At 32.8% G+C, this 16,911-nt stretch overlaps 1 protein-coding gene across 2 annotated transcripts in view; it reads right to left on the bottom strand.

The window, feature by feature from the left end:
- The window catches only part of LOC123302577 (filamin-A), a 58,028-nt gene that overhangs the window by 33,829 nt on the left and 7,288 nt on the right, over window positions 1–16,911 (bottom strand). Inside the window, exons 2-9 of one of the 2 annotated variants that reach the window (XM_044885554.1) lie at window positions 8,761–8,905; window positions 7,425–7,554; window positions 6,646–6,851; window positions 6,186–6,565; window positions 5,923–6,123; window positions 5,232–5,401; window positions 3,972–4,496; window positions 2,356–2,851 (exon numbers count right to left, since the gene is read on the bottom strand). In XM_044885554.1, the coding sequence (XP_044741489.1) occupies window positions 2,356–2,851; window positions 3,972–4,496; window positions 5,232–5,401; window positions 5,923–6,123; window positions 6,186–6,565; window positions 6,646–6,851; window positions 7,425–7,554; window positions 8,761–8,905 (2,253 nt within the window). Of the gene's footprint in view, window positions 1–530; window positions 1,101–2,355; window positions 2,852–3,971; window positions 4,497–5,231; window positions 5,402–5,922; window positions 6,124–6,185; window positions 6,566–6,645; window positions 6,852–7,424; window positions 7,555–8,760; window positions 8,906–16,911 lie in introns of those variants that run through there. The other variant, XM_044885556.1, reaches the window with a different exon arrangement.

The following is a 16,911-nucleotide window of genomic DNA, read 5'->3' as shown; positions in this document are numbered from 1 at the left end:
TGGAGCAGAAAGGTCAAATTTTTAAGTTAAGATCAACTTAATCCTTCCAGACAAAACGTAAGTTCCTCGTATCCTTAAAGCCTAAATGGCCGAGCGGTCGAAGGCGTTTGTCTTCGACTGTTTGTCCATTTAGACTCAGGTTGCGGGTTCGAATCCAGGCAGCAGCAGTGTGAACAATTTATAATAAATGGGAGTGCAGAATTGATCCACATTGTCGTCGCTTGGATAAGAACGAAGTAACCGACTCCACCCACATCAAAATGTAACTGTAAATAAAGATTAACAAATAATGATGTGGGTGGCCTCTGTTATAGGCGTATATGTCAGAGAAACGAAGGTTAAACCCCATTATTATAATCCTTACAGACAAAACGTAGCTTCAGAACTATATTCGAGGAAGATCCAATTCCTTCTATTTTGAATTAATTTGGGTCCACACTCAAAAAACATGCGAATTATTAAATTCTAAAGGTTATTCGATACAAGAAATTCATGAAAAAACGCAACACACTTGGAACACGACAAAATACCGTGGGGTTGAATGCCATTGCCCGACACTTTTATCTTATTCAAATCAGCCTGTGAGCCAATACAAGCTTGAAACGGTGATCCAGGTATATGTTGATCGCTAAACGTGATATTGATACTATAATCACCAGGTTCTGTTGGCAAGTATGCCACAGAACATGTACCGTCTCCATTATCCCGACAATTGATCGCCGCCTCACAAGGTCCTTCAACTGTCACACCTAAACTTCCTTGACCAGCACCTCTTGTGTCAATCATAAACTCGGCCGGTTTTAAAACGATACCACGTTCTAAACCGGGTCCGTAGGCATGCACTTTAGCCGGATCACTACCCGTCAAGCATGTTAAACGATACGGATGTGGTGTTAAAGGTTCCCCACCAAATGATATACTTAAAAGATATTCCCCTAATTGTGTCGGAGTAAAGTTTACGAGATATCCTTCATGGGATGGAATAACATGTGCTTTTATACGATTTCCCGATGGACTTGTTATAGCTACAGCAAAATCAGCTTTTCCAGCATCTTGGGTAATTACTCGAAATTGTTGTAGACTATTTACAGGGGCGGCTGCAGATTTTAAAATATTTTTTATTTTTAACCCATAAAAATTAATTCTAGATAAAACATTTTTGTACCAAAAAGTTACATTTAACTACAAGAAGGCAATCATTTTCTCAGGTCCTTGATTTGGGGCAGGTTTTTTATGTAAGATTTCGTTGAAAATTGAAAACTTTCCAAAAAAGATCTGTTCGATATGACTGATTGTAAATTCTAAGCAATTTGGGATTAATATCACCGAATCATTTACTCTGATCTTATTTTAACCAGTTGCATCCTTTTTGCTTCAAATTGCAGCAAAAAGGTCCACACCCACTCCCACTCCCACTCCCACTTCCACTTCCACACCCACCCCCACTCCCACCCCCACCCCCACTCCCACCCCCACCCCCACCCCCACCCCCACTCCCACTCCCACTCCCACTCCCACTCCCACTCCCACTCCCACACCCACTCCTACTCCCACTCCCACTCCCACTCCCACTCCCACTCCCACACCCACTTCCACTCCCACTCCCACACCCACTCCCACACCCACGCCCACACCCACGCCCACTCCCACTCCCACTCCCACTCCCACTCCCACTCCCACTCCCACTCCCACTCCCAACTCAACCTAACCCAACCTAACCCAGCCTTACCCAACCTAACCCAACCTAACCCAACCTAACCCAACCTAACCCAACCTAACCCAACCTAACCCAACCTAACCCAACCTAACCCAACCTAACCCAACCCAACCCAACCAAAAATTACAAAAATTGTGTTTTTTTGAATTTTTTATGATTTTTTCGATTTTTACAAATTGCAAAAAGTGAAAAAAAAGTTTTTGTTTCCGATTTCGATAAAACTAAGTTTATAAGGTAATTTTGACCCGAAAATTACAAAAATCGTGTTTATTTGACCATTAGATGAGTAATTTTCGAGATATTTGAATATTTGGGGTCAAATTAGCCTTATAAACTAAGTTTTATCAAAATCTGTAGAAAAAAAAAACGATTTTTCTAAGGGTACCTCTTAAGAAAATTGCAAGAAATCGTAAAAAAGTTTTTGTTTCCGATTTCAATAAAACTTTTTGGTCCAAAAATTAATTAATTTTACGATTGGGCGAATAAGTTATGAGATATTGATCAAAATCCTGGCTCAGATATTATTCAGTTTTGGGAATCTTTTTCGTGGAGAAAAATCCTTTGTATGCAAAATAAGTACAAAAATGTTGAATCTTGGAAGAATCTGAAATTTTTTTGGAAGTTGGTTTCATACTTACTAGATTCAAGTCCATCAACGCGTACTTTTGATATATCAACAACTGGCAATACCTTCACCTTAATAGGGGTGGATGGTACATGTTGACCTCCATATAACATATTCACCAAATAAGTACCAACTTGGACAGGCACGTAATCAGCACTGTAGGTGCCATCATGATTATCCGTTAACTTAACAGGGATTTCGTTGCTTGTTTCTTCGTGTACAATGAATACCTCTAAATCACCGTCGCCGCATTCATTGCAATCAATATTAAAGTAAGTAGGAACATTAGGTTTGACCCCGTCTTCAATGCCTGGCCCAAACGCTTGAACTTTCGATGGGTTTGTGTCGTACAAGAAAACACGATATGGTGAACGTTTTGTGGCTACACCACCATAGTTTACGGATACGGTGTGCTTGGCATCCACACCTTTTTGATACGTACATTGGATTGTTCCATCGCGATTTTCGGTTAACGTTGTTTTTAGATTGTTACAATTTGCATCTAAAACCTAAAACAAAAATGTACGATTATTAATCGAATCTTGAATTCATTATTCGAAGTCGTCAAACTATAATTTCTTCAAATTCAAAAAGCTTGCTGACGCTTTAAAAATCAACTTCAAAATAAAGATAATAGTCCCCCTCCCTGCCCCGTTAAACGCGATAATTAGAAGAAAAATACAATTTGGATAAAATCGGAAAAGTGCAAAAAAAAACGGATAAACCATTTAATAAAAAACAAGTAAAAACAAACAATTGACTGAGTTAATTATTGAAATACCTTGTATAGAAAGTATTGAAACCAACACAATTATGGCAGCCCATTTATTTGGTTTTCGAAAATTTTCGCAAGTTTTTTCTAGAATTTTCTTTCGTTTGGGGAGAGTGTTTCACAAGGCCATTAGTTACAGCTACGAGGAAATTTTCAACGCTCTATCATTTATGGTTTTGGAAAAAATGAACACCAAAGTTTTCTCCTAATTTTCGTCCTCACGGATAAACAGTGACGTTTACGAAAAAATGTTTCGAACAAAAGTTGTTTAATTTGCACCTAATTAGCGCCCTTGTGGGTAAACAGTGATGTTTACAAGAAAATGTTTCAAACAAAAGTTGTTTAATTCTTTATAAGGAATATTTTTTGCATTTAAGCTTTTGTTCTATCTCTAACGGCTTACAAGATGGATCCTACAGACGCAAGATTTAATTGACCTATGTTGCTCATTTACGAACTTAGCCTCACTTTTTACGCCCTGAGCACGCTATATAAATTTCAACTTGATGTCTCATTTCGTTTTTGAGTTATCGTGTCCACAGACAGACAGATAGACGGGCGGAATGGAAATTAAATGAAAAGTGTTCTCAGCTATGTTTCAAATGCGAGATTAGGATTCCGTAGCCGAAAAATTTGTCGGGGGTTTTTTAAATTTTGTAAATTTCACTTGTTTACATTTTTTAACGCTACTTTTAGCGCTTTTCCGTCTTTATTTTTGAAAAAAGGCGGTTTTTCACACCTGTACAGGTGAATTTTTTGAAAGATGAAAATTTTCATCGTGTACAAAAGTTGTACAAGTCCCTACCCAGATACTGTTCAGCTTCAGATAAAATTTTGTAAGGATTTAGGATACGTACTTGAACATCCAAAGGCGCAATACCAGCTTTTCTCGTATCAATAGTAAACTCAGACGTTTTCCCAGTAATCGTTGATTTTGGTTCAACTCCCGGACCATACACATCAACTTTATCCGGATAATAATCCGTAATTGGTAAAATGTGTGCAATATAAGGACTTTTTGGAATATCTTGACTATCACAATAAATATGTACGGCATATTCTCCGGGTGCAGTCGGGTAATATTTAACATTCGCCGATCCATCACCGTTATCGTCACAAACGATTTGAGCTTGTGATGGACCTTCTATACTAAATCCTAACGCTCCTGTTTCTCCGTTTGTTTCGACTGTGAACACTGCTGGATAATTGATAACTCCACCAGAGAGACCTGGACCGTATGCTTTGATACGTGTTTCTTTGTATGGTCCCACGTCAACGTTGAATGGTGATTTGGAAATTTCTTGGTCCGCATATTTCACCATTACCACATGATTACCTTCTTTTTTCGGTTGATATTCGGCTTGATATGTTGTGTCATCAATCTAAAATATTATTAACAGGTTTTACTGTATTGGTTATGTAAATAATCATTAGTGAGCTGGTAGTTTTGTGAGAATTATTATTTCATGATTCTTAAAATTTCTTGACTATTTTTGAAGTCTCATAAATTCGAATAACATGAGATCTCTGTCTGATAATCACACTTGTAAGGTCTGTATGGAGGACAATGAAACCTCCACCTACAGTAAGCTGCAGGACGTCAGGTATTCAATTTTAGGTCCGAAACTTTGGATCCATTAATCCTGGAAGCTGTTACCTTTTTGCGTGGTGACTGGCCTCCACAGAATTCTATCACTCTAACGACTTACAAGATGGATCCTACGGACCCAAGGCCCAATTGACCTGTTGCTCATTTACGAACTCGACCTCACTTTTTATGTGCTTTTTTCGTTTTTGAGTTATCGTATACACAGACGGACAGACGAACAGACAGACGGGTGAAAACATGGACTAATTAGATAATTTTATGAACACTTTTACCAAAATTTTGTTCGTAGCATTAATATTTTTAAGTTTTAATTACAAACTTGGGACTAAACTTAATATACCTTGATATATTTCATATATACATGGTATAATAAATAGAGATACTTGACTCGCTCTCACAACTTAAATTTTAAAAAAGTAATTCGACTACCAGCTCCCGTTTTTAACTATGTATTTTATGAATAAATATTTTATTAGTTTGTTAGTAAATAGAAGTTATTTTTTATCACCTTAGCAAGTTTGACTGGTTCAATAATTCCCCCAGGGCCAACAACCTTAACATCCGGTCGACCTTCACCTGCTCCTTCAGTATAAATTTTAAAATCGGCTTTATCACCTACACGAACTCCTGCAGGTTGTAAGCCACGACCACTTGCTTTTACTCGACGAACATCCACAGCTAAAAATATTCCAAAATGAAACAAAATCGAATCTTAATTAAATTTTCTTAATTTATTTTTTCAAGGCAAAATAACTTGTTTTAATTGGAAAATCTCATTTCTACTAAGCTCCTTCGAAGTTTCGGCGACGGATTAACCATTAGGCGGATTAGGCAACTTTCTCAAAAGAGAAAAAATCGAATTTTTTACGAGAAGGGCGTCGTAAGAGGGTTTGAAGTTTATTTACAAAGGTTAAAAAAACAGCGCGGTATATTTTCAAATCGCCTAAGTGCCTCGGAAAATTGCATTACCTAGGGGGGGGGGGAATAGCGTGCCCTAGAGCCTCAAATGTTTGAATCCAACGGCCAAATAAAAAAAGTTTTAAGCTTTTTGAAAATTGCTAGCTTGAATTCGAAAGATCCCAAGTACAAGTTACTTTTGTCGTACGTCTTGAGCGATAGCTCAGATCACGCAGGCAGATTTCGAGATGAGATTTAATAAACTTGAAATACTTTCCTAAATTCCTAGAATATTTACAAACCTGGTGAAACTCGAACACCAAAAGGACTATGAGGTATTGGTTGGCCTGCGAAAAATACATTCACTGAATGTAATCCAACAATTGGGGTCGCATAAAAGCATCTCCAAGTGTCCGCAGTCGTTTGAGTTATAGTACAAGCTACGGTATTTTGATGACCTTTTGGATCTAAAATTTCAACTTCTGGTACCCCTTTTCCAGCACCTAAAAAACAACACAAAAATTGAAAAACTTTGAAACGATGAAACAACAAAATCGATACTGACCTTTGGCGATTATATCAAAATATGTTTCTGTGCCAACAATAACGCCATCTTTTTGACAGCCAGGACCCGATACAGTGACCTTTGTTGGATCGCCAGCGAATCCTTCAACATTCACATTAAACGGACTCTTTTGTATTGTTTGTCCAGCAAACTTAACGTGTATGATATGTGGACCCTCCATTTTTGGTGAATATGTGACGGAATACGTTAATGTCCGATCATTATTAAAAACAATATCAACTGGCTCAAATTGACCTTTTGGATTCTGTACAACGACCTCCACTTGACCTTTACCAGCTGAAAATGTTTCAACTGTAAATTTGGCTGGTGCTCCGACAACGATACCTGTTGGTTCAATACCCGGCCCATATGCTCGCACTCTATATCGATAAAACATCCATTAAAACTAATTCTTGTACAGTTAAATTTTGATGTTATGTCATTAAATTCAAAAACTTACTTATTAGGATTTGATTTTGGACGTAGAGGTGCATTTGGTTTCAATTTGGCATTTGGATACTGTGATAAATATGTCATCATTGATTGTTCATCAATATTTGGATTAACCATTTCTTCTGGTGTTATTAATTGTGGCACATTTAACCAATCTTCAGCTAAGCCCATTGCTTCTGATGCATTCTTAACTGGTTCGTTTGGGTTCCATTCCTAACAAAACCATTATTTGCATTTAAAAATAAGTGAAAACAAATAATTGACTGAGTTAATTGTTGAAATACCATGTATAGACAGTGTTAATGACGCAATCGTTTGTTTTTTGACGTCACGTAAGTAAGGAAAGATATCCACCTTTTGCACCTAATTTGCGCCCTCGTGGGTAAACAGTGGCATTTACAAAAAAATGTTTCAAACAAAAGTGGTTTATTTTTTTATAAAGAACATTTTTTATACTTAAACTTTTGTTCTATCTCTAACGGCTTACAAGATGGATCCTACGGGCTCAAGACCCAATTGACCTATGTTGATCATTTACGAACTCGACCTCAGTTTTTATGTCCTGAACACGCTATAAAAATTTCAGCTGGATATATTTTATCGTTTTTGAGTTATCGTGTACACAGACGGACAGACAGACCTATACCAAAATTTTTTTTGGTAGCATTAATATTTGTAAGCTCTAGTTACAAACTTGGGACTAAACTTAATATACTCTGATATATTTCATATATACATGGTATAATATTTTAATTTTATTTTTTATTTTTTTTAAATTATACATACATCCCAATCTGGGCATAGACCAGGAGCTACTGCATCGACTAAGGCACCAACAGCTTTACCACTCGACCAATCATTTGTAAAATTATGTACTGGTAAATCTGGTAACTTACTTTGAATCCAATGCATTAATCTAGAAAACAAATTATTGTTAATTATTCGGGAAGCTTCTATTTTCAGATAGGACCCGAGAGAAAAAAGTTCTTAGTAATCAAGCGAAGTTTCCTTTTTTTTTTGTCATTTTTGATATCGAAGTCCAGAAAACAAATAAGAAATTCCTGGCTTTTGATGCGTTCAAAAAATTAAATAATAAAATAATTAATTGTATAACATTCTAAATTTGGATCCAATGCATTAATTTATAAAAGAAAAATGTAGTTTTCCATTTAAATTTTAAATAAATTTACTTATGGAGATGCAACTTGAATTATGAGTTAAAGGTTGATTAGTTGATTTGCGAGAATCTATTTGAAAAAAAAAAAAAGATGAAAAAACTGGTTAGTTGAACAGGTAAAGCTATTTCTGTGTTTGACATTTATAACAGTCCCATACGATATCGATTTTTATAACCTTGAATTCGGAATTCTTGGATATGTAACGGCTTGCTTATATAACATATTTTAAATACAGAGTGGACATTCAAAAATTATACAACATCAAAAAAAATTTCAATGAATAGTTTAACGGACCTGGTACAATCGCAAATTAGACATTAGTCGCCTATTAGAGATATGGGAGTGTATTTTATGGTTTCCAGCGAAAAAGTAGAAAATAATTTTATCTATGAGTCACTCATACCCGACTATTTGTAAAAGCTTGAGGCGCTTAATAACAAGAATGAATCGAAAAGTAATTAGGCATGTGGAGTAGATGAGGCGTTTCGATCCATTCTTAATATTAAGCGCCTCAAGCTTTTACAAATAGTAGGGTATGAGTGACTCATAGACAAAATTATTTTCTACTTTTTATTACAATAAAAACAAGTCCCTTAAAAAGTATTTTTTATCAATATTTTTAATTAAAAACTAAAAAAAATGTATATATATCAAATATGGTGGAAGCGATGTGAAAATCAAGACACCACAACCTTATCATGCATTGACATCAAAACTAAATGTGCTTGCAAAATTTCATTTCAATCGGAAACCGGGAAATGGATCAAATTTGGCTTGCAAGATTTGATTACAGACAGACAACAGGACAGGTGAATCTAAATAAAAGCTTGTAAAAAAAGTAATGAATTTTTAACTGTGACACTCTGTACTTCCATAAACAGGTATTTGTTGAACAAGATTCTTTGATTCCGGGTTCAATACTTAACGATTTAATACAACTATACCTTTGTTTTGGTGTCGCAACATGGTCGTTTTGTTGTAAATCGTCTTCACCGTCCCACGTTGGCTTCGAAATGGAATAATGTAAAATTAGCGTCCATATTAGACCTAATATCAATTTGATTTTACAGTCAACTATATCCGATGAATCTAGAAATAAAAATAGTAAAATTAAAATGTATGTTATGCCATGACATGATACATTTATTTAACTGTACAATCAATATAACAATTAGTTACACCTAAATTTGAATCGCATAGTTACATAGTTATTACATAGTTACACCTTACATTCAATAAGTGTAATTGAATTACAGTTATCATAAAATTTTTCAATTGTTGCAATTAGATGATTGTTTTTTTTTTTTTTTTTTTTTTCATTTGAGGACAATGATTTATCATCAATTATTATCAAACATAAAATATTCTCTATTCAGCTTTCTACTTTTCTAATTCCATTTTTTCTTAGGAGGCCAAATAAAACTTTTCAAGGGGCTTAGGTTTTCTTTAGTTTTTTTTTGTTTTTTATAATCTAGCAGGCATAAAAATATTTCTTTTTGGTTGGATAAGTCATGAATATTAAACAAACACAATTTTAAAAATTAAGCAAAACAGTTCTTTGCGTATTTTTGTCATTATTTGATTTTTGAATTTGTTCTAGTAGAAAATATCCCGTCACTAAACTTATGGGAATAGGGTATTCCACTATTTTTGAAAAAGTACTTCAAAATGTTGATTTTGCTAATAAAAAGCCACTAAAAATTTATTTCGGAAAAATACACAAACTTTCTTGCCTAAAACTTAAATTTTAAACCTTTTTTAAACTGTCAAAAACGTGGGCATCCAATTTGATGACGTAATATGGGTATCATTATACGAAATAATACAAATAAGTTTGACAGATATATTCATGGACATCTGATTATAATAAATATAAATACTTATTATCTATGTAAATATTATTCCCAGCTGTCTACACTGAACTAATTGATGGTCTATAACTCATACCGCTATGACATCACAGCAGAACTTATCCGCATTTTAGGTCACGTGATAAACAGTTTAAAAATTACGATTTTTAATTTTAATATTTTAAAAGAAAAATGTGCTTTTATCACTCGAAATCAGAATATTTATCTGGCAGCCCTGGTATGGAGTCTCAAGGGTTGAAAACAGCGTAACAGATATCTTAATTAACAAATACTAGAGTAAATACGACTCTGTACAACAATAAAAAATTGTTACAAATAAAATTAACTGTATAATTACATAAAAAATAAATTGATTAATTGCTGACTCCATTTAATGCTGTTATGTTAATAATTAATGCTGATTAAGTGAACTACAATGACTACGCATGTCTTTTTTTTATTTTGTTTTACAAATTGAATATGAAAATAATTTTATAAATACAGTCAAAACTTATTATAATGACTTACGACATTCAAAGGGCGTAAGAACACAATAATTTTTAAAAAACTATAAAAACACACTTTATTGCCCTAGAAAGTGTGTAATTACTCTAGGAAACAGAGGTAAGTCGGATTTGAATGCGGTTTTCGGCATTCGAAAATGACACGGGATTTCTGGGGTCGTTGAATACGAATATCGTGACAAAATTCGCTATAACGAATCGAATGCCGAAAATCGCATTCAAATCCGACTTACTACTCAAATTTTTCGAACTTTATTCCTTTGTTTCTTCGTCTAAAATCGCCGAAAATCGATTTTGGCCGTAGATAAATTCAATAATGATTTTTTTTTTAATTTAAAAAATAGAACTATTGAGAAATACTTTGAATTTATAGACTGTTAATTTAATTATTATTTATTATAAAATAATAATGATTGCGTACATCCGGTTCCCAACTTTGTTGAGTACCGGAAATTATACCATACCGTAGGTACATAAACAAACACACACACACACACACATTGTTACGTAATATTTATCTAGTTTCATTATCATATTATTTTTATTTTGTGGGTTTTTTTAAAATTTTTACAACTAATTAAAATTTAAATCAGTAATTTTAAAAATATTTGTATTGAGAAAACTCGTAAATCGTTGCTCCAAATTATTTCATAAGAATTTGTGAGTTTAATTTAAGCTTTAATTAAGTCTCTAACAGTTTACATGATGGGAAGATCCAATTGACCTATGTTGCTCATTTACGAACTCGACCTCACTTTTTACGTCCAAAGCACACTATAAAAATTTCGGCTTGAAATCTCTTTTCGTTTTTGAGTAATCGTGAAGACAGACGGACAGACGACAGACAGACAACCGAAAATAAACTAATTAGATGATTTTATGACCACCAATACCAAAATTTTGTTCGTGGTATCAATATTTGTAAGCTCTAGTTACAAACTTGGGACTAAACTTACTATACCTTGATATGTTTCATATATACATGGTATAAAAATATTTGTTCAGTATCTTCAACAAGTCAACAACAATACTTTTCTTTACGTCTCAGAAGAAACAGCCTTCAATATACAGTTTTAAGTATTACACAAATGCATCAAAGGTTGCCTATGTAACATAAATATATTTTAAAAATTCCCACATACAATTTAAATTTGGGTTAAATGACGTTTATAATGAATCAGGCCCGTCCGTAAGAATTATCCAAGGGAGGGGTTCAAAGTCAATAAAAACAAAAAATTCTTTTTCCAATCGTCGCTGTTGTGACAGGAAAAACTGCCAGAACGCGATAGCCATTTTGATACCTTTGCCAAGATCCATGTTTTCTATTTGAATTACTCGGCTCAAAGACAAAGTCCAAGAATGTATCAAGCTCAAAATATGCATGAATATTTAACTCGTCAGAAGAAATGCGTCTCATAAATGGGTGCATTTACAGGACTAAATTGTTAATTCAAAATTTATGTGGACAAATTCTCAATGGGAGGAAGGGTTGACACCCAAAACCCCTCCCGTACACACGGGCCTGTAATGAATACAAAATCGATTATGTTGGCGGATATTCGGTTACACTTATCACATTTAAATGCGGGCTCATATCACACCATTTTTTTATTTTAAAATTTAATATATCTTAGTCCAAGCAAATTAGCAATTGGTAGCAATTAGTGTATGTTCTTTAAATGTTGTTTTTTAATTTTTTAAAAAGATTTTGGGGACCTTTTCTCAGAACAGGAGTAACCCATGCCGGGGAACATAGGCAATATAATTGTCGCGTTTTTTTCGTAAGTCAATAAAGCCCCCTTCTCCTTCAATATTGTCCTTCTCTTTTTTGGCTTTTACGTTTCCCCGGAATAAAAATATTTCCGAAATCTTTAGATCTTAATCTCGAATCAAATAGGGTTTCTGTGTTGAGAAACCTTACACAAAGGAATTCTCTAAAACTCATGATCAGTCTGTGTACTCTCCTTTCAAAAATACACCAAGTATTTATAATTTTATGGGTTCTTAAGCACGCAGTTTGCCAATGTAGTATTTCTAAATATGGACAAATTTGAAAACATCTCTTCCATTACAGGTTTTATTTATTTGGAAATAAAAATAATTTTGGTATATTATCTCGCATGTCCGTCAAAAAATTGATCGAACCTTGAAAAAAATTTGAAAACTATTTATGAGAATGAATTCCCATAAACAATTCCTTATATGGGAAAATAAATTTGAAAATAAAAATTGAAAGTAGATAGAGTAATTTTTAGAGTAGCCTTGACCTAATCTGAGTAAGAATAGTTCTAACAATATAATCAAGAATACAATACAATGAATCAAATTATTATAAATAATTTGTTAAATATTTAGTAAATAGCTGTTCATAATATTTATTATATATAAGGTGTTCTGTTATTGATAGCAGAAAATTATACCAGTAAATTAAGCTTATCAAGACAAATAGAAAAGTTATGAACCAAATTTCGATCTGAGGCCTAATTCGGGAGATATGGCTATGGGAAAAATAGATAGATTTATGAATTCACAGACAAATAGGTAGTAGGTGTCACTTAGATAATATAGAGGGGAGTATCATAAAACAATAATTGATTTAATTAGGTAGGCAACACACACAAAAAATCTTTTTGGTATAAATAAAAACAACAAAATATTACATAGTTATCAAATTATTTCACCAATACAGAGACACTTAGATGTGAGAGGTATTCAATGCACTGCAGATAAGTATCAAAAATGTCTTAAGATAACACAATAACTTTGATAGAGCATTGTGTTATCATAAAAAATTAGCTGTGTTTTGTACATTGCTATCAATAATAGAACACGCTGTATATTACAAATATACATGGTATAATAACAAGAATAACAATGAATCAAAATAATTATAAATAAATAATTTAAATAATTTTATAAATAAATAAAGCTGTTTCGTTGAAATTAAAATGACTTAATTGTCTTAATAATCACGTCACGTTATTCATTAAGTATGATCGTCATGATTTAAAAAAAACCGTTGATATCATTACATGTCCACTCATCAAATTCATAAAAAAAAATTATATTAAAAAGTAAATTGCATATTTTTATACCCTGTATATATGATGTATATATACATGGTACATTAATTTTAGTCCTAAGTTTGTAATACTTAGAAATATTGATGATACGAACAAAATTTTGGTATAGGTGTTCATAAAATCAATCTAATTAGACCACAAATGAAAATAGATATCAAGTTGAAATTTTTATAGCGCGCTCAGGACGTAAAAATTGACTTTGAGTTCGTAAAAAAGCAACATTGGTGAATAATTGTGTCTTTCGTAGGGCCCCTTTTAAAACCGTAAGCGATAGAACAAAAGTTTAAATGTAAAAAATGTTCCTTATCAAAAAATAAAGAAAATATTTTTTCGTTTACCCGTGAGGGCGCAAATTGGGGCAATACTTTGGTGTCTCTTTTCTCCAAAACTATAAAAGGTAGGGAATTTATAATTTGCAGGTAGCTTCAACAAACGACGGCGGATAATTATGTGTAGCGTAGTGCCGCCCTGTATTAAATATTACTGAATACAATCAATCAGTAAGTGATTTAAATTTTAAAAATGCATTAATATTGTTTGATTGAGAATTACTTTTATAGTTTATAATTAATTTTGTTAAAATTAAACTTAGAAGTTCTATGATTTACGATTAGATCAAGGTTCTCCATTTGTTATCCACAAACTTTTATCAAAATTAGTTTCATCTTGATAACATACAAATATTTTGAAATACCTATTTAGAATTTAGAAATTTTCACAAGAATGCACTGCGCTCGTTTGCATTCCATGGCGTTGCATAAGTTACCAGGTGCGGACTATAACAGTGTTAACTGTTATTTGTTAACTTGAAAACTTGACAAACAGCCGAAATTAAATTTATGAAACCATGTATTACAAATAATAATGAGATAAAAATTATTTAGTCCGAGCAAATTAGCAATTGGTTACTAATATTTAATTTAATTTCTGAAACGAAAAGTATTTCAGTTTCTAAAAATTATAGGTTTCTAAGTTTTAAAAAGAAGTTTTGGAATCCGTACTTTCACAACATCTGGTACATTATATATAACTAGCAGACTCGGCCACGCGTTGCTGTTACTAGGGTTCTTATATAGTTACCAATTATACGTTAGCCTCAGCAACAAGCAACAAGTAGTGGTTATTCTATTAAATTGTAGCTTATATTAAACGTTTGTATTTTTAACATAGCGCCATCTATTGAATACTTAATCAATCCAGACAACAGATATCGCCATCTGTTAGAATCGTTTGAAACTAACAGATAATTGTGACTGTCAAATAATAGACAAATAATTTGTAATATAAAATAATCGATTCAGTAGTTAAAGAGTCCATCTTCTTCTCGTTTTAGAATTTAATTTAGCCAAATGTCTAATTTGCTTGGAGTATTTAATACAATATTTGTTATAGACTTAAGACTAGCCCCTCCTAGATCCTATTCAGGTAATCCGACACTGAGTCTCTTTAAAATGTATGCACCGCGATCGAATCCGATTTGTTTTTTTTTTTTTATCACAATATTATTGTACGTGTAATTGAGATATAAATAATACAAGTGAAATTTAAAATTTATTATCAATAAAATGCTGAATTACTGAATTTTTTATTTGAAAAGTGTTAATATGCAAAGTTCATTTATTTTTATATTGAACACGATTGAAAATTATATTTTATACAAAACAAATCACCTTCTATGAACGTCAAACAACTTCCATATACATGAACTACTTATAGGATGCCAGACTTGAATTATGAAATTTGGGTCAATCTCAATACAAGTGCCTAAAACAGTTTTTAATATTTATCGAACTTTATGATTGGTTTGCTGGTCGAGAGATAAAATAAAAAAAATGTGCAACAATTTTAAACGACTCCAAAATCCGACTATGTGTAGGAAACTAAAACTTTTTTATCGATTCAGCTTGCTATGAATTTTGAGAATAGTTTGAAAATAATTTATAATCTGTCAATTTATATCAAAAATGTAATATAAAGAAAAATTTTATGTTATGTCATAATAAATATCTTGATCGAGCCAAATAAAGGTAATGTACGTCCATATTGGGTTGACTACTAAATCAGAAGTATGTCTTTTTTAAACTAATATTACAATTAATTCATAAAGTATAGAGTTAAGAAGCTTTAATATTTAATTATTACCATTGGAACATAGTTCTAACCGAATGTCCCACGACATCTCTCGATCTCAGTTGAAGGTTATTCGAGCACTGCCATCATGTTTATTAAATAGGAACAAATCAAAATATAACTTAACTAAATTAGTAGAGTCAGTCTTCGTCTCACAAGACTTACAAGATTGTCATCTTCCCGGCCTGAGTGTATCCTTCGTGGACAGCTAATATAACCTAACCTGAATGAGGCGTGGCATGGCTACCAAGAATCATGATTGATGACTATATGGAAGTAAAAAATCCCAAAAGGAAAGTAAATGAAGTCACGTCTAGGTCTGATGTGATGTATTCTTTATATATATATAGGCCCTGACTTCTTTTTACTTAGTAAAGAGTCCGTTTTTAGTATACAAATAAAATAATATTAAATCATTTGGGTGAGTCAAAATCGCAGCGCGTTCATCATTCACTTACCGTGCTCACTACTCACCGTCACCGTCACCACTTAGTAATTCAGTAACTCAGTAATAAAAGTTAGTGCTTAGTCTGTTAGCTATGATGTCATTTTTTTAACGAACATTAATTATTTCATAAAAATTTTTACTGTACTCTAAAAAACCTGTTTCACAAAACAATTATCATCGCCATGGTAGTAAATGCTTATAATATAAAGATGCTGCCATTTTTTTATTAGTCCAAGAAAATTAGCCATTTAGCAGTTTCTTCGTTCTTAATTTATAAAAAACAGATTCGCCTGTTCAGATGTTTTCTTAATACTGAAGAAAATCATTAAGAAGTGAACGGTAGCGGAATTCCGCACGAGTCTAACTAGTACATATAATTCTTTATTAGCGTAAAAGTCCATGAAAAGCAAAATTAAGCTTGTTTTTTTTATTTGAGGTTAGTTTACTATAGTTGCATTTGTCCAACATAGAGCCTAAATGGCCGAGCGTTCTAAAGCGTTTGTCTTTGGCTATTTGTCCATTTAGACTTAGGTTGCGGGTTCGAATCCAGGCAGCGGCAGTGTGAACAATTTATAATTAATGAGAGTGCAGAATTAATCACATTGTCGTCGCTTGTATAAGAACGAAGTAACCGAATCCACCCACATCATATATGTAATTGTAAATATGTATGAAGTTAAATAAATAAAGATTAACAAATAATGATGTGGGTGGCCTCGAGAGAAACGGAGGTTAAACCCTATTATTATTATTATATTTGTCCAACATTCAAATTTAACAGTGATGATTCAAAATATCTAAAAATATGAGTAAAGTACATATTAGTGATATTTGGGCTTATTTTGCAATTTATGACAAAAAATTAGATGATTTTTTTATCAAAAACATTCGCATTGTTTTTTGCGAATGCGAATTTTAAAAAATAGACGAATATTCGCCCCATCACTTTATATATATTCATTTCAGAATTTAATGATAATACATGAATAATCTATTGCTAAATTGCTTGGACTAGAATATTACTTTGTGGTGTAGAGACTACACATGCTTAATGAGTTTA

This window comes from Chrysoperla carnea, chromosome X, assembly GCF_905475395.1.
Source record: "Chrysoperla carnea chromosome X, inChrCarn1.1, whole genome shotgun sequence".
NCBI lineage: Eukaryota > Metazoa > Arthropoda > Insecta > Neuroptera > Chrysopidae > Chrysoperla > Chrysoperla carnea.
This window is presented reverse-complemented; position numbering and strand designations above follow the sequence as displayed.